The following is a 26,690-nucleotide window of genomic DNA, read 5'->3' on the forward strand; positions in this document are numbered from 1 at the left end:
AGACACAGAGGAGTTCCGGGAGCCGCGGCGACACGGCGATGAACGGAAGCGCTCATGACAGCACCCCCTCCTCAAGGACCCCTCCGGGGGACAGGACCAGGTCTATCAGGATGAGTCTTGTGGAAGGACTTGACCAATATAGGAGCATTTACTTGATGAGCAGGTTCCCAAGAACGTTCCGTGACTGGATAACCCTTCCAATGAATGAGATAATACAATTTCTTGCCCCGCAATTTGGAATCTAGAATATGGCTGATCTCAAACTCAGGATGTCCATGCACCAATAACGGTGGAGGTTTAGAAAAAGGCTTAGAATACCTGTTAAACATCACAGGTTTTAAAAGAGAAACATGAAATACTGGATGGACTTTGAGAGACTTGGGTAAAGCTACCCGATAAGCAGTGGAACATACCTGACCCAGTATTCGGAAAGGACCCACATATCGTGGTCCCAATTTGTTAGAAGGTTGTTTCAGGCGAAGAAATCGAGAGGAAATCCAAACTTTATCACCAGGGCGATATTTGGGAGCCTTTTTCCGTCGAAGATCCGAAAAGAACTTGTAACGTCTAGAAGTTACAGAAAGAATACGATGTATCTTCTGCCAATGTCGAGTTAATCTTCGGGCTGTAAGATCAGAAGCAGGATTCACTGTGGAGGAAGTATGCAAAGGGAATGTCCTAGGCTGATATCCGTAAGCTGCATGAAAAGGAGAAGTCTGAAGGGAGGAATTGTACCGGGCATTATGGGCCAATTCAGCCAAAGGAAGGTAAGAAGTCCAGTTTGAATGATAATGATCCACATAATGTCTAAGATAAGTTTCAAGACACTGGTTTACTCTTTCAGTCTGACCATTCGATTGTGGGTGGTGAGAAGTAGAGAGAGATATAGTAGTACCAAAATGTTTACAAAGTGACCTCCAAAATCGAGAAACGAATTGTACCCCTCTATCTGAAACAATATCTAGAGGAAATCCATGGATTCTTACAATATGTAGAATAAAAAATTCAGAGAGTCTTTTGGCAGATGGTAATCCTGGCAAGGGTACAAAATGAGCCGTCTTAGTGAACCTGTCGACCACCACCCAGATAGTATTGTTCCCAGTGGACAAGGGAAGATCGGTAATAAAGTCCATGGATACATGAGTCCAAGGCTGGTGAGGTATAGGCAATGGTTGGAGTAATCCTGAAGGAAGTTGGCGTGGAGTTTTGTTCATGGCACATTGTGTGCATACTGAGACGTAATCCTTCACATCTTGAGAGAGTGTAGGCCACCAGACATGTTGTTTGAGGTTTCGAGTGGTAATACTGATGCCAGGATGTCCAGAAAGGGGACTATCATGAGCCCAAAATAAAATCTTGGAACGAAGGCGTTCAGGAACAAAGAGTAAACCATTGGGAGGTTTACAGGACAAAGGAAGATGCTCTTGAGCGGACTGTAATTCTTGTAACCAAGAAGTTGTTAACTGGGCAATGACTTCATGAGGTTGGAGAATGGTACCAGACTCAGGAACTGGGGTATCTTGAAATTGTCTGGAAAGTGCGTCTGCTTTAATATTTTTTGATCCAGGTATGTAAGACAAATTATAGTGAAACCGAGAGAAGAATAAGGACCAGCGTGCTTGCCTGGAATTTAGTCGTTTGGCTGTTTGGAGATACAGAAGGTTCTTATGATCAGTAAGTATAGTAAATGGCAAAGAAGTACCTTCCAGCCAATGTCTCCATTCATCCAATGCCATCTTGATGGCAAGCAACTCTTTATTCCCTACGTCATAGTTAAATTCGGAAGGAGTGAATTTTTTAGAGAAAAAAGCAACAGGATGAATCCTTCCAGTCTCTGGTATTCTTTGAGACAGAACCGCTCCAGCAGCAACAGAGGAAGCATCCACCTCCAGAATAAATTGAAACTCAGGATTTGGATGACGAAGGATAGGAGCTGAGGAAAAAGCTTCTTTGAGAGATTCAAAAGCTTCTATAGCCTCAGACGGCCATACTTTACAGTTTTGTCCTTTTCTTGTGAGAGAAGTAAGAGGAGAAGTAATAGTAGCAAAATTCTTGATGAACTTTCTGTAATAATTGGCGAAGCCTAGGAAACGTTGTAAAGCCTTCAAAGAATCAGGTCTAGGCCAATCCAAAATGGCAGAAAGTTTAGTAGGGTCCATTTCGAATCCAGATGCCGATATTACATAACCCAGAAAGGGTATGGATTTTTGATGGAAAGAACATTTCTCCAGTTTAGCAAACAGATGGAATTCTCTTAGACGTTGAAGTACTTTCTTGACGTGGTGCACATGATCTTGGTGGTTCTGAGAAAAAATTAAGATGTCGTCCAGATATATGATAACAAAAATATTCAAAAAATCACGAAAGATCTCATTTACAAAATGCTGGAAAACCGCCGGAGCATTGCATAGCCCGAAGGGCATGACCAGATATTCATAATGCCCAAATCGAGTGTTAAAGGCAGTCTTCCACTCATCTCCTTTGCGTATACGGATCAAGTTGTATGCACCACGTAGGTCGAGTTTGGTGAAAATGGTGGCTCCCTGAAGATAAGTAAAAAGTTCAGGAATAAGGGGCAGAGGATAACTGTTCTTGATGGTAATCTGATTCAATCCACGATAATCAATACAGGGTCTTAATCCGCCATCCTTTTTTCCCACAAAAAAGAAACCAGCCCCTACAGGGGAAGAGGAGGGTCGAATAAATCCTCTAGCCAGATTGTCTTTTATATATTCTTCCAGAGCCATGTTTTCTGGTTTAGAAAGTGGATATGTCTTGCCTCGAGGATAGGCAGCCCCAGGAAGGAGGTCAATGGGACAATCAAAAGGGCGATGAGGAGGAAGACGTTCCGCTTCTTTTTTGGAGAAGACATCCACAAAGTCATGGTAATGCATAGGTAAGGATTCCGGAGTTTCAACTGTGAGAGCAATAGTGAGTGGTAACTTAGTAATCTTTTGAAGACATTTAGTCTGGCATGTAGATCCCCAGGAAGTGAGTTCACCGAAAGTCCAAGAAAAAATGGGATTGTGAATCTGGAGCCAGGGTAGTCCCAAGATAATGGGAAATTGCGGAGTGGGAATGACATCGAAACAAATTGTCTCAGAATGAAGTATTCCTACGGTGAGGATTAAGGGTTGAGTAGAAAACTGAATGTATCCAGAACCCAAAGGATCTCCACTGACCGTAGAGACTGAAATGGAATACTCCTTCTTTAGTAAGGGTATAGAATGAGTAGAAACAAATGTAGAGTCAATGAACACACCTCCAGCACCAGAATCAATTAGAGCTTGGGTATAGATCTTCTTATGTCCAATTAGAAGAGTTACTGGAACAAAGAGTTTCTTGTATAGGGAATGACCACTATTTTGGCTTAACTCAGTTCCCTGGACTAGAGTTAAGCCCTGGCTTTTACTGGCCTAGTAGGACAATCCCTTAATAAATGTCCTTTAAGGCCACAGTACAGACATAAGCCAAGAGTCCGTCTTCTTAAGCGTTCAGTCTCAGTTAATTTTATACTTCCTACTTCCATGGGTTCAGCCTGATCAGTAGTAGGAGAGGCTGGAGTGACTGGATTAGAAAAACGAGGAGCTAAACGAAAAGGAGTTCGAGTGGAAGTCCTCTGTGTTCTATCCTTTTCTTGTTGGCGTTCACGAAACCTGGCGTCGAGACTGATACAGAGATTTATTAAGGCTTCTAAGGACTCTGGAAGTTCACGATACACCAATTCATCCTTGAGACGCTCAGAAAGTCCTTTACGGAAAGCGGCTCTGAGTGCTCCCTGAATCCAAGTGGTTTCAGAAGCAAGGGTGCGGAACTCAATTGCATATTGAGAGACTGGTTGATTTCCTTGACGTAAATCCAGGAGAGTTGCTTCAGCAGCGGATGACCTTCCAGGTTTATCGAATACGTTTGAGAATGTAGATAGAAATGTATCAACATCCAACAGTATAGGATCATTCTTTTCTAGCAAAGGTGACACCCAAGCCAAGGCTTTTCCTTTCATTAAGGAAATAAGAAACGTGATTCTAGAAGAGGCAGTAGCAAAGAGAGTAGGGCTATTTCGGAAATGAAGACGGCATTGATTCAAAAAGCCTCTACATTCTTCAGGATTCCCATCATATTTATCCGGAAGAGGAATCCTGGGACTTAGTTGTACCTGAGACTGATTGTTAGGAATCGGAGGAGGTAATGCCTCAATCGGATTTGGATTGGGATTAGGATTGGGAGGTGCGGTAGCAACCAAATTTTGTAATAGAGCAGTAATTTGATCAAGTTTAGTGTCCAGAGACTGCAAGTGAGTGGCATGAGAACCCAAGAGCTGTCCCTGGTGAGCCACGGCCATAGATAATTCAGTGGGGTCCATTTTTATGGCCCGTTTGTAATGTCAGCCGCTCAGGAATCAATCCGGGATGTAACCCAACTGCTAGCGTGAATTGAAAGCACACGCTAGCACACTGAGAAATATCCAGGACGTGACCCACTCAGGAAGCAGATTAGAAGATAACAAAAATGAATATTGTTCCAGAATGCAGGAAAGCCACAAAGGATAAAACGTCCCTTTAAGTAGTTCAAAGAACAAAAAGGAAATGCTCTTACTTGAAGCTTCTGAAAAAGGTCCTCTTTAGCAGGCTTGTAAAACAAAGGAAAAGTTCTCTTTTGCAGCTTGTAAAAGTATAATGTCCCTTTAAGCAGGTTTATAACAAACAGAAAGGCAAAGTTCTCTTTTGCAGCTTGTAAAAGTAAATGTCCCTTTTAAGCAGGTGTATAACAAACAGAAAGGCAAAATTCTCTTTTGCAGCTTGTAAAAGTAAATGTCCCTTTTAAGCAGGTGTTGTTTAACAAAGAATAGGTTTAAAGGTAAAGGCCAAAGCAAGGTCAGGCAGGCAGAAGTCGGCATCCAAATATCAGCAAAAGGTATTGGCAAAAGACAGGGTCAGGCAAGCAGAAGTCGGCATCAAAGTATCAGCAAAAGGGTAATAGCTACAGGCAAGGTCAGGCAGGCAGAAGTCAATGTCCAAATATCAGCAAGTAGGGATTAGGCAAGAGGCTTGGTCAGGCAGGCAGAAGTCGGTACACAGAAGAACAAAACTGATATGGTACTCACAATCCAGGGAAACAACAAACGGGCCCAGATTCAGATCTCCCGCCGAGATTTAAAGGGCAGAGCGTAACCGTCATCAGAGGGGTGTGAGAGAAAGCGTCATGTTGCTAAGCAACATGACGTCAGAGACACAGAGGAGTTCCGGGAGCCGCGGCGACACGGCGATGAACGGAAGCGCTCATGACATGTTCCTTCTTAGTCTTAAATATTCGCCGTATGGGAGGCTACGAATGGTAGAAGGGTGATGTTGGCTACTGGCATGTAGTATGTTGTTGGTCGCAGTGGGTTTTCTGTAAGATTCTGTTTCTAGTTTGTTGTTTTGTTTTACAATAGTCAAATCTAGAAATTCAACCTTTTCCATACTAGTGTTGTATGTCAGATATAAGCCAAAAGGGTTAGTGTTTAGACATTCTATGAATTTTTGTAAAGTCTCAGTTGTGCCTTCCCAAATGATAAAGATATCATCTATGTACCTGGACCAGTGGGAGATGTAACGAGTATATTGGTTCATGTTCTCATTGAACACTATCATCTCTTCCCACCAGCCCAGGTACAAGTTGGCATACGTGGGTGCACACGAAGTACCCATGGCGGTGCCACATATTTGTAAAAAGAATTTATCATCAAAGACGAAATAATTATGTTTAAGAACGAATTTTAACAACCTGATGATGAAATCTTTGGTATTCACTTCTATATCATGATCTTTATTTAAAAAATGGGCAACCGATTTTATACCCCATTCAGGATTTATACTGGTATATAGCAATTCAACGTTGCATGTTACCAGTATTGAGTGTTTAGTGACTTCTGTATTTTGTAACTTGTTAAGGATATGCATAGTATCCTTAGTGTGTGATGGTAAGATATCCACAAAACACCTCAGTCTTGCATCCACATATTTACTAGCTTGTTCAGTCAGGGAGCCCATACCTGAGACTATGGGTCTCCCCGGTGGGCAAGCAATGTTTTTGTGGATTTTGGGTAACAGGTACATCGTTGCAATTTTAGGTTTAGTAACTGTGAGGAACTTGTGTTCTTTGGCATCAATGCTTTTCTCAGAGAGAGCCCCATCAATCAATTTTTTGTAGTTTTCTAGGAAATTATCAGTAGGGTTACCCAATAATCTTGTGTAGTTTTTAGTATTAAGAAGTTGTTTCATTGCTTCTTCGACATACATTGAAGTAGGCCATATAACAATGTTGCCCCCCTTATCACTATTTTTGAATTGGACATCTGTCCATGTTGTCATTTCTTTCATGGCCTCAAATTCTGATTTGGTCATATTTGCTCCATAAAGTTTAGTATCTTGCATGGATATGATGTCATTGCATACCAAACATAAGAAAGTGATAGCTTGGGGGGAAATGTGACCCGGAGGAGTGAATTGTGACTGTGTTTTAAGAATCTTACGCCAATTATCAGTATTTGGTGTATTAGTCAATTGATCAGTCAAATCCTCATTTTCATCTAGTAATGCTATGAGGTTATTCAATGCTATAATGTCGGTTTGAGAAGCAAGATTAGGGTCATCATTGGGTATGAAATATTTCCTTAATAAGATCTTCCAAAGATCTTATTAAGGAAATATTTCATACCCATTGATGACCATAATCTTGCTTCTCAAACCGACATTATAGCATTGAATAACCTCATAGCATTACTAGATGAAAATGAGGATTTGACTGATCAATTGACTGATAATTGGCGTAAGATTCTTAAAACACAGTCACAATTCACTCCTCCGGGTCACATTTCCCCCCAAGCTATCACTTTCTTAAATTTGGTATGCAATGACATCATATCCATACAAGATACTAAACTTTATGGAGCAAATATGACCAAATCAGAATTTGAGGCCATGAAAGAAATGAAAACATGGACAGATGTCCAATTCAAAAATAGTGATAAGGGGGCAACATTGTTATATGGCCTACTTCAATGTATGTCGAAGAAGCAATGAAACAACTTCTTAATACTAAAAACTACACAAGATTATTGGGTAACCCTACTGATAATTTCCTAGAAAACTACAAAAAATTGATTGATGGGGCTCTCTCTGAGAAAAGCATTGATGCCAAAGAGCACAAGTTCCTCACAGTTACTAAACCTAAAATTGCAACGATGTACCTGTTACCCAAAATCCACAAAAACATTGCTTGCCCACCGGGGAGACCCATAGTCTCAGGTATGGGCTCCCTGACTGAACAAGCTAGTAAATATGTGGATGCAAGACTGAGGTGTTTTGTGGATATCTTACCATCACACACTAAGGATACTATGCATATCCTTAACAAGTTACAAAATACAGAAGTCACTAAACACTCAATACTGGTAACATGCGACGTTGAATCGCTATATACCAGTATAAATCCTGAATGGGGTATAAAATCGGTTGCCCATTTTTTAAATAAAGATCATGATATAGAAGTGAATACCAAAGATTTCATCATCAGGTTGTTAAAATTCGTTCTTAAACATAATTATTTCGTCTTTGATGATAAATTCTTTTTACAAATATGTGGCACCGCCATGGGTACTTCGTGTGCACCCACGTATGCCAACTTGTACCTGGGCTGGTGGGAAGAGATGATAGTGTTCAATGAGAACATGAACCAATATACTCGTTACATCTCCCACTGGTCCAGGTACATAGATGATATCTTTATCATTTGGAAAGGCACAACTGAGACTTTACAAAAATTCATAGAATGTCTAAACACTAACCCTTTTGGCTTATATCTGACATACAACACTAGTATGGAAAAGGTTGAATTTCTAGATTTGACTATTGTAAAACAAAACAACAAACTAGAAACAGAATCTTACAGAAAACCCACTGCGACCAACAACATACTACATGCCAGTAGCCATCATCACCCTTCTACCATTCGTAGCCTCCCATACGGCGAATATTTAAGACTAAGAAGGAACAGTTCTAGCATCAATGCTTTCAAGCAAGCAGCAGGTGAACTAAGAAAAAGACTTTTGGAACGGGGTTATACCAAAAAGTCACTAGCTAGGGCCTATCATAAAGCACTATCAAAAGATAGGTCAGACCTGCTTAGACCAAAAAAGACCACATCACCTGACACAAATACAATAAGGTTCATATCTACCTATAACAGCCAAAGTGATGAAGTATCTAACATTATCAAAAAACACTGGCACATTCTAAAAAGTGATGATAAATTGAATATGGTATTACCAACTAATCCGTCTTTTACTTTTAGACGTGCGAATAATCTAAATGACCATCTCACAAATAGTCACTTCAATAGAAATAGACACAAGAAACCTATTCATCAAGGATCAGTACCTTGTGGGCATTGTAATATCTGCCAGTACATGGTGAAAAAAGATACCATAGTACAGTGATTTTTAACCTTTTTTTTGCTGTGGCACACTTTTTTACATTAAAAAATCCTGTGGCACACCACCATCCCAAAATAAAAAAATAAATAAAAAAAATCACACATTGTAGCCTAATACAGCATATATATACACATACACACAAACACACACATACTGTATGTATTGTGCTGTTATGCCATGCCTCCTACAAACTACCCCTGCACTGGGAGTAAAAAACAAGCAAAGTTTAAAAAATATGTCACACTGTTGTCAGTCTGCCGTGGCACACCTGAGAATCTCTCACGGCACACTAGTGTGCCACGGCACACTGGTTGAAAAACACTGCCATAGTAGATAGATTTTGTAAAACTTGGAGAATTAAAAGCCATATCAATTGTCAGAGCGAGAACGTTATTTACTGCCTATCATGCTCATGTGACATAATTTACACAGGTATGACTACCCGTAAGTTAAATATTAGAATGACAGAACATCTTAGTAACATTCGCAATGCACAGAGAGATTCAGAAAAGGGCAAAAAAATAACGAGTGTGGCTAAACATTTTCTACAATGTCACTCAGGCAAAACTGCCTCGTTTAAATGTTGGGGTCTGGAACAAATCAAACCTGGAATCAGAGGGGGTAACTGTGAAAATACCCTACTTCAAAAAGAAACAGGTTGGATTTTCAGACTAAATTCAATTATACCCAATGGAATGAACGAGGCCAACAACTATTGGGTGTTTCTCTAAAAACCATGTTGACTGAATTTTGATAATAATTCATGAGACAGGTATTATCCATCAATCTATTTTATTATATTTTACTTGATCACCGTATTCTTTTATCACAAAAAAACACCACTTATATATTATGATTACTGAATCATACCTAATAAGGTTCTGACTAACAACCTACTTTTTAATACCAATACTACCCACAAGTCTAACCTGAATTTATTCAGAAACAGGGAATTTAAATGAGAGAGGTAGTGGGATCCTCAGAAAATAGGTAATCATTAATCAGTTTTGTGTAATAATTAACAAATTTGAAGGTGTATAATGGCCGCCCATAGCACTTCTTATACCTTTAACCTATCCTTTCCCATATTCTAATAATTTTATATGCAATCTACATTCTCTGTGTTAATTATAGAGAATGATTACCAGAAAAACGTATAGTATGTGAATAACATTAGCCTAATATTCCATAATACTAATATGTGTTTTCACACTAAGAAAGTATGATGCTATTACAGGCTATGTAATGTTAGAAAGACTATACACTCTATAGGTTTTGTCATATTCAATATTAGAAGTTTCATATATATAGATATTCATATATCTACATCTGAGATACCTCTCATAACTGTGATACTAAATTTAATATGAGGCAGTCGAACAGTTTATAAATTAGCACTATTCATGGAGAATTAAGTTGGAACCCACATAGATTATTACCCCATGGCAGTAATCCAACTATCCTTATTATAGGAAGACAACACACAAGAATAGTAGAGCATGTCACTTTAACATGGACCACTCACTGCAGCAAGGGATTTCTGATTTCCAGGGACACTTTGTTACTAAACTAAAACACGTCTTACAACGTCTTTTGTATATTTTTAATCAGGAAACAATATCAGAATATAAGATGAAAACATGTAATACATGAATTGGAAGATTACTATGGTAACCTACTTCCTATATGTATAGCAAACACAGTACTCTGAATGTTGGTTACCTAAGGCGCAAGTGGAAATCGGATCAATAAAAATCCCTAACCACGAGTTACACTGGGATAAATCTATATCACCCCAAACATAAGTTTCACTTGCAAAGGGGTATAAACTAGCATCGATATCCTTAATGTTTTATAACATAATGGTCAGAGACAGAATATGAGTTGTTTGCTCTATTATACAGTAATAGTCCAATGTGATATTACGTTGTCTTTACACATAAAGACGTTTGTCTGATTGGACGACGCCAGACGAGGGTGTGTCCGTAGGGACCAATGAAAATCACTCTTTTACGTGCTATTCCTAACCACATGATCACATTGAGTATTAGGAAAACAAGAGGAAATATTGCCCCTTATCCTAATCGTATTGCAGGGAGGGGACAAGATGTACATTTTACAAGTTGCATATGTTTAAAGTATCATAAGCGATCCAAACCACATGTAAACAAACACACATATACGTATCCTAAATATAACGACCGATAACAGATAACATGGGAAGCGCAAAATTAGATTGAATTACATGTAGTATATTAGATTGCATTAACAACTATTTTAACATATGAATATTTGTTGGGCTACTGCCTGTGCACGTCACAATATCGTAATAAACAGGGATTGGATCAAAAGTAGGAGTATCCTCATATGAAACACTGATTGGTTGAAAGGTTAAGTTCAGTGCTATTTAAAGGGGTGGCACCCGGGCCTCGGTTTGTCCATAGCATTGAGAAAGGCTGATAGCACAGCCGAAACTAGTTTGCTGCTTAATAATTTTGTGCATTTATTTGCATGTTGGTGATTGTTGTTTTTAAATTTATTAAAAAGTTCAAGTTGTCCCACTATGTAGCTCTAGACTTTGAGACAAGCAGTGTGGCAAATTTTAAGAGGAACGGAAGTAAACTCACCCGGTAAGCCTCAGTGGCGAATCTGTTTGCGGGACTCCACCTTCGCGGTTGCGGGAAATTTCATAGGTCTGGAAAAATCACTCCTGTTCCGACCGAAACTAGATCACCGCCAGCTCCCGATCTCAGACTGTGCTCCGCACTCCACTCTCAGAGGCCGGCTCCGGGTGAGTATCTCTCTCTGTCAAAGTGCTGCTGCTGTTGCAAACGCTGAGCCTCTCTCCTGCAACACACCTTCGCTTGCCGTCTCAGCGTCCTGACGTCATCAGTGATGCTGTAGGTTCAGAATGCTCACCAAGGCTCCGCTGGAAGAAACATCCACATAGCAAGAAAAACAAATGCCAGCGAGCCTCAAGGTGATGCGTAAAAAGATTCTTTAATAAATGGAGTAAAAAAAAATAATTAAATGAAATAATGCTTATATCCCCAGCATTAGTGAATAGGTACAAGTCTTGTACCTATTCACTAATGCTGGGGATATAAGCATTATTTCATTTAATTATTTTTTTTGACTCCATTTATTAAAGAATCTTTTTACGCATCACCTTGAGGCTCGCTGGCATTTGTTTTTCTTTTTAAATTTATTAGTCCATTGTCCCTGTCACCTGAAGCCGAGGGAGCTGCTATCGGCCAGGAAACAGGGGGACATTTGTGACTTAGTTTTAAATGTTTGGTACACTGTGGTATTTAGGCCGGTATTAACTATATTTATTAAAGGTTATTTTTTAATTATATTAGACTGGAATGAGTGCTAGTTCAAACCACCTGCTTTCATTGAGGTTCTCTTACCTCTTTCTCTCCTTACTTGTTATATATTAGGTGGGTAAGCACCGGAACATCCACTAGTTCCATATATTCCTGTACACACTAAACTAGTGCCAGTACTCTAAACCCTTTCTCATTGTATAAGCATACACCTATAAGCCCCAATATGGGTTATCATGACGTATCATTTGAAGTGTACAATTACAAAATAGAAACTGAGTTGAAGGTGGATTCAGAGTGGTTGCACTTAAAAAGTACTCCCCATGAATATGAATAAAAATGCAAGTGAAATAACGATACTATATTCTTGGGTAGTCATGTAACACCTGGGTTCTGAGTGTTTGTGAGAGAGTGCATATGAGTGAATACCCATATGACACACAATTTGAAGTATGCATTCACTAAATACGAGACAAAGTTGATAATTGATAAAAGATGACTGTTTCTCATCTGTCCCCAAAATAGAATGGCTCTGAGTGATAAAAGTATTGCTTAAGGAAATGTGTTACTATACATTTCTATACATATATAGGACAGACATATAATAAAGAAACACAGCTCATTGCAGGATCTTGATTGTGTTTAAAATTATGCTAAACATGAAAACGCCAAAAAAGATATATGTAGCTTACAACTATGTAAAACAAACAAATATAACTGATAATATCTAAAATGTTTGACTAAACACGAGAATTCCCTGCTGATCTGTATGGATTGAACTCTGACGCCAGACAGTTTAGACACTTGCTGTCAATAGAATTGATCACTATGGCAACATATGCCTATAAAAGAAGCTAAGATGGCTGAGACTGCCCCTAAGCCCTGACGAAGTCATGCACGAATGACGAAGCGTGTCGGTGGGCGGGGCTATGAGAGACGCTGATGTGGAATGAGATACTGAAGTGAACTGAACTCTTAACTTGATACACTTGTTATACTATTATACGATAGTAGCAATCTATAGCTTGCCAAATATTATGGGGGTAGTTGGAGACTGAATAGCCAGCTAACTAAATTTGACTACATAACGGCTGCTAAGAAATATTGCTTAAATATATTACATGATAAGTGGAAAAATCACGAGTGGTCGGTTTGATATCTTTAATGAACAACAGTATGAATGTATGTTAATAAGCACTAGGGATACAGTTAGAAATCAGCCGACTGTACGCAGGAAGGAGGTCGCCTTTGAGTGCATAGACTGATTGTATGTGTTCCATATGATTATGCCTGCAGGTATGCGTATTCCTATTTGCTGATAGTACCACAGTCTCTCATAGCTCACGCAGTCCCTTTCTTAACCTAGCAGCTGACTCCTAGACTATCATATAAATACAGACATCCCAACTCTCCCTGAAGTTCAGGGAGTCTCCCTGATTGTAATAGCGGCTCCCTGATGCCAGCAAATGGAATGCAATCTCCCTGAAATTCCAAGTACCATGATCCAATGTGGCCCAAATCTGGAAAAAGTGTTTCTTTAAGGAATGCCTTTACTTGCTGGGCCGTTATAGAACCCTCAAAGCATGCATCAGTAACCAAAAAGTCCCCACTGATTTCAATAAAATAAAACACAAATACTACCTTATTTACTGCACGTAATTAAACTTCGTATTCTAAAATATTTAAGCATTCAACAAGCGTACGATCACTGGAAAATAGGTTTGTTGTATGTGGTTGTGCAATAAAGCTACTTTTTTAAATGTGACTTTAGTGGTAAGCTAATTTAATGATAAGTCTCTATCTTATTTTGGGTTTCGAGGTGTCCAATATATAACTGTGGCTGGCGGGCAGGAGGGAGGGTCGGCGCTGTAGTGGGTGAAGCCACCTCCCTGAAATGAGTTTTTGCAGGTTGGGATGTCTGTAAATAGTGGATGTGAAATACCCTCTATAGCAGTCACAGCTGTAATTTTAAATGTTTGTGTATGTTGCATATTTGTTAAATAAAGTGTTTCTTTTAATCATAAATAATTTAATATAATAGCTTGCAATTCAGTAATGGGCTTAAAGCCCCAAATCCTTGTCTGGATTCCTAATCTAATATGATTCAGATAGAGCATGTAATTTTAGGCAACTTTCTAATTTTAGATGATGCCAGGCTTTAATTGTGATGTTTCAGGAACAAAATCCTCTTCCTCTGACCATGTTAAATATAAATATGTATATATATATATATTATGAAACAAATTATGCATTAATCATTAAAAAAATACCTGTGACAAAATGTCATCTTTGTAAACGCCCCTGTCACATCCATTGCCCTCCAAGCTGAACTCTCAAAGGTCATAAAATACATAACGAGTTCATCTTTTTATTTTTAAGATATTTGTTCAAGTGCATTATGGAATCATTTTCTCCCTCAAGCACAACAATGTTACATCCGAATTTAAACCCTTGAGTAAAATCCACTCCACTTAAGAGTTGAAAAAACAAGTGTTTTCACATATTTTCTTGTCATTACAATTCGGGAGCATTTTGTGTCATTCGCAAATATTATATTTTGATTTAGTTTAAAAATGGCGCCCAAATTTGGGAAATTACTTTTACCACATTGCAAGAACGACCCCTACACATCCAAGACGTATATCTTCATTCAAAACGTAATGTATAGTATTATATTTATCTGACGGTGAAGAGGTATCGCACTTTTATAACTTTTACCTCACACAGTGTAAGTTCACGGTCAGATGTGACCTCGCTCACTCACTGCATATTTTCATAAATTCGGGGATTTCCATTCACTTATTTTCCAAATCGGATCCTTCTTGATTTGCATACTAAACCACACCCACATAAAGTATTACGGTCATACATAAACCACGCCTACCTGTCAAATGACCACGCCTACCTATAATTATTGTAGCTATTCTCCCTTATTACGCCTTTTTTCTTACCTGCTGAGATGCGGAAACTGTAAAGTTCCGGGAGTTAGCGCTGTGTGTTCCCCAGCGCAGAGTGGTTGAGTGGGCAAATACCCTGGCACAGCCATGTACCGTAGGTGGTTACTAGGGGCTTTGTGGCTAGCAAGTTTCACCTGTTCTACTCATGGTCTCCGTGTCATCGACTACCCGGAGTTCAACTGCTCTCAGACCGTAAGTAATGTGGGCCTGTAGTATCCGACCGTGTTCTTTATGTTATTACATTTAATTTTACTCTGGTCAAGCTGTGTATGTTTTAACCTCATTGTAGAGCAATTGTGTGTAAGCATGTTTTACATTAATTTAATATCATTTTAAGTGTATTTGCAAAGAAAACTCACAAGGTATATCCCCCCCACCACCAACCAAGCACTGATTTTAGTTTACACAATGTTCCTTGTAAAGATAAAAAGCAAGTATACAGAATGCAAAAATATTGTTTTGTAGTTATAGTGGTACACCTCAGCATGGGAGTCATTATTTCCTGTAATTCAAACAGGGGTTTATGGTTCTTTAGTGCAGGGGTCGCCAACCTTTCGGACCTCAGGGACCACTAATTTCACAATTTTCAATCCCGTGGACCACTAACATGATTTTTTTAAAAAAGGTACAAACCTGTATAATGTATATGTATGTGTGTGTGTGTATATATATATATATATATATATATATATATATATATATATATATATATATATATATATATATATATATATATAGACACAGACACACACATACTGTACATAACTAGGATAACCATAGCTAAGTTTACATTATGTATATATTTACACATTTTTAAGAATTAATTTTTGGAATTAACTATTTGAATGACAGAACTCAGAGAATACTTCCAAATGACAGATGAAGGGTGAGTGCCAACTTTTGAGCTGGAAACAGAGAGGCACAAAGTGGGGAAAAAAGAATTGTGTTTAAAAGGACCACAAGACTTCGAAGTCACCTCCCCAGTTAGGAATTATTCAAAACTACTTATGATCTTCGACAGACATTAGAGTCATAAATTAAGTTTATGTCAGATAGCTCTCAATATGGATGTGAGCAAACCACGACTGATGTTACTGGCAATTACTATAATACTGCTGGGATATGGCTGATCTGCTGGATGGAAAATTATTAGAATGAAAAATAATTAATATTTAATTAAAAAAAAGAAGATGAGAAGATTGAGGGGAGGAAGACAAACAGTGATGTAAGTTCATCTGAAGGAAAACTACTACAAAGAGACAGGTAAAGGGAAGAAAATAAATGAAATATGAGAGAGAACATTTTTAAGATTTTCTTTTTTTATATGTCTGCCAGTACCCAGTTTACAATATATAGTCTCTTTTTTTATTTGTTATTTTATTTTTTGCTGTAGTGTAGCCCAAGACCAACCCCCACCCCCTCCCAGATCCCTTAGATTACTTTTTTGGGGCATTTCTCCCCCCCCCCCCCTTCCTCCCACTTATACTTGATAATTTTCTGTAGTGTAGCGGTTCCCACCCGCTCCCTCCCCGTGCACACCCGTCCCCGATCCCGTCCCCTCTGTGTCTTAGAACCCATCGATGGCCACCCACCTGCCTCCCACTGCAGCTCCCACCCCACCAACGAATGCGGCCATCGATGTCCGGTGTAGAGAGGGCCACAGAGTGGCTCTCTCTGCACCGGAGGGGTACAAATTGTTATTGCAGGATGCCTCGATATCGAGGCATCCTGCAATAACTGGAAAGCAGCTGGAAGCGATCAGGATCGCTTCCAGCTGCTTTCCAAACCGAGGACGTACGCCATACGTCCTCAGGCGTTAACTGTATTTTTTCTGAGGACGTATTGCGTACGTCCTCGGTCATTAAGGGGTTAAACATGATTTGTAGTGTTACTAAGCAATCAAAGTATTTGCATGAAAACACTTTGATTCAGGTGTGTTTGTTTAAAGTGAAAGTAAATCCTAGCGATTTACTATTGAAACAAAGGGCACTTTCATTCATGAAGTATAAGATACTTCATAGAAAGCTCCTTTTATTTGATTCAATCATTCGCCGGTTTTACCTTGTTTCTGGAGAATTCTGGTGTTGTGTGTGAAAAAAGACTTTAAAGGACATCCCGGTCAAATTTTACATGCACATAAATTAGATCTTTGAATAGAAATATATTTGCAATATACATGTATTAACAAAAATGCTTCTAGGTAAATTTATCATTGTTTTAATATCAACATTTTTCTCTGCACGTGTATGTAAAGCATTTAAAGTGAATGTAAGCTTGAGCATGCTCGCTCAAGTCATAGGATAGAATTAAAAACAGTAAAGGGATAGTCTAGTCAAAAATAAACTTTCATGATTCAGATAGAGCATGCAACTTTCTAATTTCCTCCCATTATCAATTTTTCTTTGTTCTCTTGGTATCTTTATTTAAAAAGCTAGAAAGTAAGCTTAGGAGCCGGACCGTTTTTGGTTCAGCACCTGGATAGCACTTGCTGATCGGATGGCTACATTTAGACACCAATCAGCAAGCGCTACCCAGGTGCTGAACGAAAAATGGGCCTGCTTCTAAGCTTACACTTTAGCTTTTTAAAATAAAGATACCAAGAGAACGAAGAAAATTTAATAGGAGTAAATTAAAATGTTTCTTAACATTGTTGGTTCTATCTGAATCATGAAAGTTTAATTTTGACTATACTATCCCTTTAATGAGACTTTCATTCATCAAATTTGTAGTCTATACTTCTTAGCTTTTTACCTTTTAATGCTATAACGATAAGCGCCGTTCCTCTGCTCGCCATATTCATCAATTGATTGATAGGTGAGAAATCTGCAATCCACTAATCGTTGTTTCCCCCCGGGGCGTGACGTTTGTGCAAAGGGGCTGAACGCCCCGGAGGCGGGGGAGGGCAACGATTAGTGGATTGCATATTCGTCATCTGTCAATTAATTGATCAATATGGCAGGCGGAGGAACGGCGCTTATCGTTATAGCATTAAAAGATAAAAATCTAAGATCAGTATAGACTTCAAATTTGATGAATGAAAGTCTCATTATTTTTTAAAATTCTATCCTATGACTTGAGCGAGTATGCTCGTTTACATTCACTTTAAAATAATGCAGCTGCTCATAGCTCCAGTGGGGCTTGTATCATGTCAGCAGTTAACAAATTGAGTCATTACCAGATGGTACAAGTACCTTAGGCTCTCTGAGGAAGTGCTGTGTTTAAAATGCTGGTGAACGGTGCATACTTTAAATAGCTTTTATTAGAAGCATTTTTTTGCTAATACAATTATGTTACAAAAATGCTTCTATTACAAAACTGAAATGCATTCATGTGGATTTCAATTTTGGCTAGAATGTCCCTTTTACCCTTTTAAAGGGATGTTAAACAGTACTAAAAAAGCATTAACCAGTTGCTTATACATAATAGAATGCATTGAAATATGTATTATTCATCTATTTAAATGGATTTTACCTTTTATTTTATTTATTTACATTACATTTTTGCAGTGTGGTTTACTTTCTGTCAGAGCCATACAAAGAGTAGGAGGCCTTTGCAGGAAGGTTTACCTCAGTATGATGTCATAAAACCTCAAGGCTAGCGAAAAGACTAGATAACAGGGAGTCAGATTTGCTCATGCACAGAAATTAGAGTAAAAACTTACATCGAGATTACGAGTTTTGCGGTAAGAGGGGTGTGGTGCTAACTTGCACGTTATTGTCACCGCTCACTTACCTACAGCGGTTAAGTCAGCGGTGAGCTGGTTGTACGTGCTCGTGCACGATTTCCCCATAGACATCAATGGGTAGAGCCGGCTGAGAAAAAGTTTAACACCTGCAATAAAACAGTGTAAAGCTCAGTAACGCAGCCCCATTGATTCCTATGGGGAAACAAAATTTATGTTTACACCTAACACCCTAACATGAACCCCGAGTCTAAACACCCCTAATCTTACACTCTTACACTTATTAACCCCTAATCTGCCGCTCCGGACATCACCGCCACCTACATTATACTTATGAACCCCTAATTCGCTGCCCCCAACATCGCCAACACCTACATTATATTTATTAACCCTTAATCTGCTGCCCCAACGTCGCCGCCACTATAATAAACATATTAACCCCTAAACCGCCGTACTCCCGCATCGCAAACACTAGTTAAATATTATTAACCCCTAACATTGCCACCACCTACCTACATTTATTAACCCCTAATCTGCCGCCCCAACATTATATTTATTAACCCCTAAGTCTAACCCTAACAACCCCTAACTTAAATATAATTTAAATAAATCTAAAAACAAATTACTATCATTACCTAAATAATTCCTATTTAAAACTAAATACTTACCTATAAAATAAACCCTAAGCTAGCTACAATATAACTAATAGTTACATTGTAGCTAGCTGAGGGTTTATTTTTATTTTACAGGCAAGTTTGTATTTATTTTAACTAGGTAGAATAGTTAATAACTATTTAGTAACTACCCAGCTAAAATAAATACAAATTTACCTGTAAAATAAAACCTAACCTAAGTTACACTAACACTACAATTAAATAAAATTAGCTAAATTACAAAAAAAACCACACTAAATTACAGAAAATAAAAAACAAATTACAAGATCTTTAAACTAATTACACCTAATCTAATAGCCCTATCAAAATAAACAAAGCCCACCCAAAAAAAAACCCAAAAAATCCTAGCCTAAACTACCAATAGCCCTTAAAAGGGCCTTTTGCGGGGCATTACCCCAAAGAAATCAGCTCTTTTACTTGTAAAAAAAAAATACAAACAACCCCCCCAACAGTAAAACCCACCACCCACACAACCAACCCCCCAAATAAAATCCTAGCTAAAAAAACTAAGCTCCCCATTGCCCTGAAAAGGGCATTTGGATGGGCATTGCCCTTAAAAGCCCTATCCTAAAAATAAAACTCACCCAATACACCCTTAAAAAATCCTAACACTAACCCCCAAAGATCCACTCACCGGGAGAAGTCTTCATTCAAACGGCAAGCTGTCCTCAAGGAAGCTGGCAGAAGTGGTCCTCCAGACTTCTGCCCATCTGGAGGACCACTTCTGCCGGCTTCCTTAAGGACATCTTGCCGCTTGGATGAAGACTTCTCCCGGTGAGTGGATCTTCGGGGGATAGTGTTAGGATTTTTTAAGGGTGTTAGGGACGGCTGATTAGGGTTTAATATTTAACTAATGTTTGCAAGGCGGGAGTGCGGCGGTTTAGGGGTTAATATGTTTATTATAGTGGCGGGAAGGCCTCGGTTTAGGGGTTAATAGGTAGTTTATGGGTGTTAGTGTTCTTTTAATCACTTAAGTTATGAGTTTTATGCTACAGCGCTGTAGTGTAAAACTCATAACTACTGACTTTAAAATGCGGTGCGAATCTTGACGGGATAGGGTGTAATGCTCACTTTTTGGCCTCCCAGGACAAGCTCGTAATACCAGCGCTATGGAAGTCCCATAGAAAAAAGAATACACTATACGCAATTTGCGTAAGTTGATTTGCGGTAAAACTAAAGTGTGCGGTGCCCCTAAATCTGCAAGACTCGTAATACCAGCGGTAGTAAAAAAGCAACGTTATGAGGCTTAATGCTGCTTTTTTTACTCATAACGCAAGACTCGTAATTTAGCCGTTAGGTTTTCAAAATTCCCTATGTTGATCACACTGGGGGGCAGAGCTACACGGAGAATTTCTAAGTACAAATTTTTCAAGAAATCAAGTAAGTTGTTGTTTGCTGTTTTTATTTACACAATCTGTTCCTTTTTTATGTTTTCTTTGATTTAACATATTTGTTTTTACCAAGAGAGAACTGTTTAATATCCCTTTAAAAAAGTACAGTATGTGTTTGTGCAAATTATACACAAATCCAGAATGATCCAGAGGCGTTTACATAACCAAGTTACATTTAGCAGGATACAGGTTTGTTTGTATGAAGAAATCAGAGATCCGACACTTACCCACATCTTGCTGAAAGTGAAAATGAGTAGGAATAAAATGTCTAACCATTAAAGCAGTGCTTAAGGGTCCTGGGTTTGTCGAGCCCTGCATTAAAGTATTAACTACTACAATATTAACTAACTAAAATTCTTTACTTGGAATTAAGCATTTTTTAATAAACTCAGAAAAAACAGAATCTATGAGCCATGACAAATTGTAGCTAATGGTTGCTACCAAGTGATCATTATTACCATAACAGTCATTTAACAGCTAAAGGTATTATGATAGAGCTTTTTGACGAAGGCGTGGTTAGTCGCTTTTTAGAGTCACCAGAACCTCCAAATCGCAGTCATTGCTTTGTGTTGCATGTCGCCCTTGGTTCTTGTCAGGGTTCCATAACAGAATGAATGGTTTCAAAAAGAATGTGTGTTTATATATAAATTAGTAAAACGTCAATAATTTACATTAAATTACAGCACTCTCTCAAAAGTGCATACATAATGTCGTTTGATTTAAAGCTCTGAAATGCATGTGAATACAAATAAAAATGTTTGTGAAAAATTTAAAGGGATAGGAAACCCCAAAATTTTCTTTCATGATTTAGAGAGAACATACAATTTTAATCAACTTTTCAATTTACTTATATTATCAAATTTGCTTCATTCTCTTGTTATCAGTTGCTGAAGGAACACCATTGCGCTCCTTGCAGCTAGTTTAACACATCTAGTTAGCCAATCACAAGAGACAAATGTGTGCAGGCACCAATCTGCAGCTTGCTCCCACTTGTTTAGGATATGTGCGTATTCTTTTCTTTCATGTAATTGGCAAGAGTCCATGAGCTAGCGACATATGGGATATACAATCCTACCAGGAGGGGCAAAGTTTCCCAAACCTCAAAATGCCTATAAATACACTCCTCACCACACCCACAATTCAGTTTTACAAACTTTGTCTCCTATGGAGGTGGTGAAGTAAGTTTGTGCTAAGATTTCTACGTTGATATGCGCTTCTTAGCATTGTTGAAGCCCGATTCCTCTCAGAGTACAGCGAATGTCAGAGGGATGTGAAGGGAGTATCACTTATTGAATACGATGATTTCCCTAACGGGGGTCTTTTTCATAAGTTCTCTGTTATCGGTCGTAGAGATTCCTCTCCTACCTCCCTTTTCAGATCGACGATATACTCTCAATTTACCATTACCTCTACTAATAACTGTTTTAGTACTGGTTTGGCTATCTGCTATATGTGGATGGGTGTCTTTTGGTAAGTATGTTTTTTATTACTTAAGACACCTCAGCTATGGTTTGGCACTTTATGCATTTATATAAAGTTCTAAATATATGTATTGTACTTATATTTGCCATGAGTCAGGTTCATGTATTTCCATCTGCAGACTGTCAGTTTCATATTTGGGGAATATAAACATCTTTTAAAAATGAAATTTATTTCTTACCTGGGGTTTAGTCTTTTTTTCAATTGACTACTTCTTACAAATTGCGGGCAGTATTAGGCCTGCGGGTGCGACAAATGTTAAACTGTATTGCATCATATTTGGTGCGAAATTTTTTTTTGTGCGAAAAAGTACATCTGACGCAAGTTCGTCATATTTGACGCCGAGACCTTTCACACGGTTGCGTCATTAGTGACGCGAGTGTGTCATTTCCGGTTATTTTTTGGCGCCAAAAATGTTTAGTTACGTTGTGCGTCATACTTGGCGCCAAACTTTTTCATTATTTCAATACCCCATTGATGTTTGCCTCTTGATTTTTTTCTCTATCAGAGGCCTATGCTATTTGCATTTTTTCCCATTCCTGAAACTGTCATATAAGGAAATAGATTATTTTGCTTTATATGTTGTTTTTTCTCTTACATTTTGCAAGATGTCTCACTTTGATCCTGCCTCAGAAGCTTCTGCTGGAACATTGCTGTCTGACATCGGTTCTACCAAAGCTAAGTGCATTTGTTGTAAAATTGTAGAAATTATCTCGCCGAATGTCATTTGTAATAGTCGTTTTGATAAACTTTTACATGCAGATAATGTGTCCATCAGTAATAGTACATTGCCAGTTGCAGTTCCTTCAACTTCTAATGTGCATAATATACTTGTAAATTTTAAAGAATTTGTTTCTGATTCTATTCTGAAGGCTTTGTCTGCGTTTCCACCTTCAAATAAATGTAATAAGTCTTTTAAAACTTCTCATTTAGTTGATGAAATTTCAAATGACCAACAATATGATAATTTATCCTCTTCTGATGAGGATCTATCTGATTCAGAAGATCCTCCTCAGACATTGACACTAACAAATCTACTTATTTATTTAAAATTGAGTATATGCGTTCTTTATTAAAAGAAGTGTTAATTACTTTGGATATTGAGGTAACCAGTCCCCTTGACGTTCAGTCTAATAAACGTTTAAATGCTGTTTTTAAACCTCCTGTGGTTTCTCCAGGGGTTTTTCCTATTCCTGAGGCTATTTCTGATATGATTTCTAAGGAATGGAATAAGCCAGGTACTTCTTTTTATTCCTTCTTCAAGGTTTAAAAAAATTATATCCTTTGCCAGCAAAATCTATATAGAGTTTTGGGGATGGGGCTATTTTCTACTCTTGCTAAACGTACCACTATTCCTATGGAAGATAGTACTTCCTTTAAGGATCCTTTAGATAGGAAGCTTGAATCTTATCTAAGGAAGGCCTATTTATATTCAGGTCATCTTCTCAGACCTGCAATTTCTTTGGCTGATGTTGCGGCTGCATCAACTTTCTGGTTGGAGAATTTACCGCAACAAGAATTGGATTCTGACATATCTAGCATTATTCGCTTACTGCAACATGCTAATCATTTTATTTGTGATGTTAGATCCATGTCTTTAGCTATATTAGCTAGAAGAGCTTTGTGGCTTAAATCTTGGAATTCTGATATGACCTCTAAATCTAGATTGCTATCTCTTTCTTTCCAAGGTAATAATTTATTTGGTTCTCAGTTAGATTCTATTATTTCAACTGTTACAGGGGTAAAGGGAGTTTTTCTGCCTCAGGATAAAAACCTAAGGGTAAATCTAAGGCTTCTAACCGTTTTCGTTCCTTTCGTCAGAATAAGGAACAATAACTCAATCTGCCTCAAATTGGAAGCCTTCCTCAAATTGGAATAAATCCTAGCCTTTTAGGAAACCAAAGTCAGCCCCTAAGTCCGCATGAAGGTGCAGCCCTCATTCCAGCTCAGCTGGTAGGGGGCAGATTAAGGTTTTTTCAAGGATATTTGGATAAAATCTGTTCAAAATCAATGGATTCAGAGCATTGTCTCTCAAGAGTAAGACCTCCTGTGAGAATATTTTTTCTCTCCCGTATCCCAGTAAATCCAGTGAAAGCTCAGGCTTTCCTGAAGTGTGTTTCAGACCTGGAGTCTTCAGGGGTAATCATGCCAGTTCCTCTTCTGGAACAAGGTTTGGGGTTTTATTCAAATCTATTAATTCAATTTATTCAGACCAGTTCTGGATCTGAAAATTTTGAATCGTTATGTAAGAGTACCAACTTTCAAGATGGTGACTATAAGGACTATTCTGCTTTTGTTCAGCGAGGACATATGTCCACAATAGACTTGCAGGATGCATACCTTCATATTCCGATTCATCCAGAACATTATCGGTTTCTGAGATTCTCTTTTCTAGACAAGCATTATCAATTTGTTGCTCTTCCATTTGGCCTAGCAACCGCTCCAAGAATCTTTTCAAAGGTTCTGGGTGTCCTACTCTCTGTAATCAGAGAACAGGGTATTGCGGTGTTTCCTTATTTGGACGATATTTTGGTACTCGCTCAGTCTTTACGTTCTGCAGAATCTCACACGAATCAACTAGTGTTGTTTCTTCGGAAACATGGTTGGAGGATCAATTTACCAAAAAGTTTCTTTATTCCTTAGACAAGGGTCACCTTTTTAGGCTTCCAGATAGATTCAGTGTCCATAACTCTGTCTCAAAAAAAAACCAAGAGACGTTTAAATTGGTCGCAGCATGCCGGCACCATCAGTCTCAGTCATTCCCTTCAGTGGCTATGTGCATGGAAGTTTTAGGTCTCATGACTGCAGCATCGGACGCGATCCCCTTTGCTCGTTTTCACATGAGACCTTTTCCGCTTTGTATGCTGAATAAATGGTGCAGGGATTATACAAAGATATCACAATTAATATCCTTAAATCCCAATGTACGACACTCTCTGACGTGGTGGATAGATCACCATCGTTTAGTTCAAGGAGCTTCTTTTGTTCGGCCAACCTAGACTGTGATCACAACAGATGCGAGTCTTTCAGGTTGGGGAGCTGTTTGAGGATCTCTGACAGCACAAGGGGTTTGGAAATTTCAAGAGGCGAGATTTCCAATAAATATTTTAGAACTTCATGCAATTCTCAGAGCTCTTCAGTTTTGGCCTTTGTTAAAGAGAGAACCGTTCATTTGTTTTCAGACAGACATTATCACAACAGTGGCATATGTCAATCATCAGGATGGGACTCACAGTCTCCAAGCTATGAAAGAAGTATCTCGAATACTTGTTTGGGCGGAATCCAGCTCCTGTCTAATCTCTGCGGTGCATATCCCAGGTGTAGACAATTGGGAAGCGGATTATCTCAGCCACCAGACTTTACATCCAGGGGAGTAGTCTCTCCATCCAGATGTGTTTTCTCAGATTGTTCAGATGTGGGGTCTTCCAGAGATAGATCTCATGGCCTCTCATCTAAACAAGAAACTTCCCAGATACCTGTCCAGGGATGTTCAGGCGGAAGCAGTGGATGCGCTGATACTTCCTTGGTGTTATCATCCTGCTTACATCTTCCCGCCTCTAGTTCTCCTTCCAAGAGTGATTTCCAAATCTTCATGGAACAATGATTTGTGTTGCTGGTAGCGCCAGCATGGCCACACAGGTTTTGGTATGCGGATCTGGTTCGGATGTTGGCCACTTCCGTTACGGCCAGACCTACTTTCTCAAGGTCCGTTTTTCCATCAGGATCTCAAATCATTAAATTTGAAGGTATGGAAATTGAACGCTTAGTGCTAAGTCATAGAGGTTTCTCTGACTCAGTGATTGATACTATGTTACAAGCTCGTAAATCAGTCTCTAGGAAGATTTATTATAGAGTTTGGAAGACTTACATTTCATGGTGTTCTTCTCATAAATTCTCCTGGCATTCTTTTAGAATTCCTAGAATTGTATAGTTTCTTCAGGATGGTTTGGATAAGGGTTTGTCTGCAAGTTCCTTGAAAGGACAAATCTCCGCTCTTTCTGTTTTATTTCACAGAAAGATTGCTATACCTCCTGATATACACTGTTTTGTACAGGCTTTAGTTCGTATTAAGCCTGTCATTAAATCAATTTCTCCACCTTGGAGTCTTAATTTGGTTCTGAAGGCTTTACAGGCTCCTCCATTTGAGCCTATGCATTCTTTGGACATTAAACGACTTTCTTGGAAAGTGTTGTTCCTTTTGGCTATCTCTTCTGCTAGAAGAGTTTCTGAGCTATCTGCTCTTTCTTGTGAGTCTCCTTTTCTGATTTTCATCAGGATAAGGCGGATTTGCGGACTTCATTTGAATTTTTACCTAAGGTTGTGAATTCTAACAACATTAGTAGAGAAATTGTTGTCCCTTCCTTGTGTCCTAATCCTAAGAATCCTTTGGAAAGATCCTTACATTCTTTAGATGTGGTGAGAGCTTTGAAATATTATGTTGAAGCTACTAAAAATTTCAGGAAGACTTCTAGTCTATTTTATTATATTTTCTGGTCCTAGGAAAGGTCAGAAGGCCTCTGCTATTTCCTTGGCCTCTTGGTTAAAGCTTTTAATTCATCAAGCTTATTTGGAGTTGGGTCAAGCCCCGCCTCAGAGAATTATAGCTCATTTTACTAGATCAGTCTCCACTTCATGGGCTTTTAAGAATGAAGCTTCAGTTGATCAGATTTGCAAAGCAGCGACTTGGTCCTCTTTTGCATAC

The 26,690-nt window shown here is 38.6% G+C and overlaps 1 protein-coding gene across 1 annotated transcript in view; it reads left to right on the top strand.

Moving 5' to 3' along the window:
* Positions 1-14,744: 14,744 nt before the first annotated feature.
* The window catches only part of IL17RA (interleukin 17 receptor A), a 144,474-nt gene continuing 132,528 nt past the window's right edge, over positions 14,745-26,690 (top strand). Inside the window, exon 1 of the mRNA XM_053718857.1 lies at positions 14,745-14,954. Within this exon, the coding sequence (XP_053574832.1) occupies positions 14,850-14,954 (105 nt within the window). The 5' untranslated portion in view covers positions 14,745-14,849. The remainder of the gene's footprint in view (positions 14,955-26,690) is intronic.

The sequence above is a fragment of the Bombina bombina genome, chromosome 6 (assembly GCF_027579735.1).
Source record: "Bombina bombina isolate aBomBom1 chromosome 6, aBomBom1.pri, whole genome shotgun sequence".
NCBI classification, from domain to species: Eukaryota; Metazoa; Chordata; class Amphibia; order Anura; family Bombinatoridae; genus Bombina; species Bombina bombina.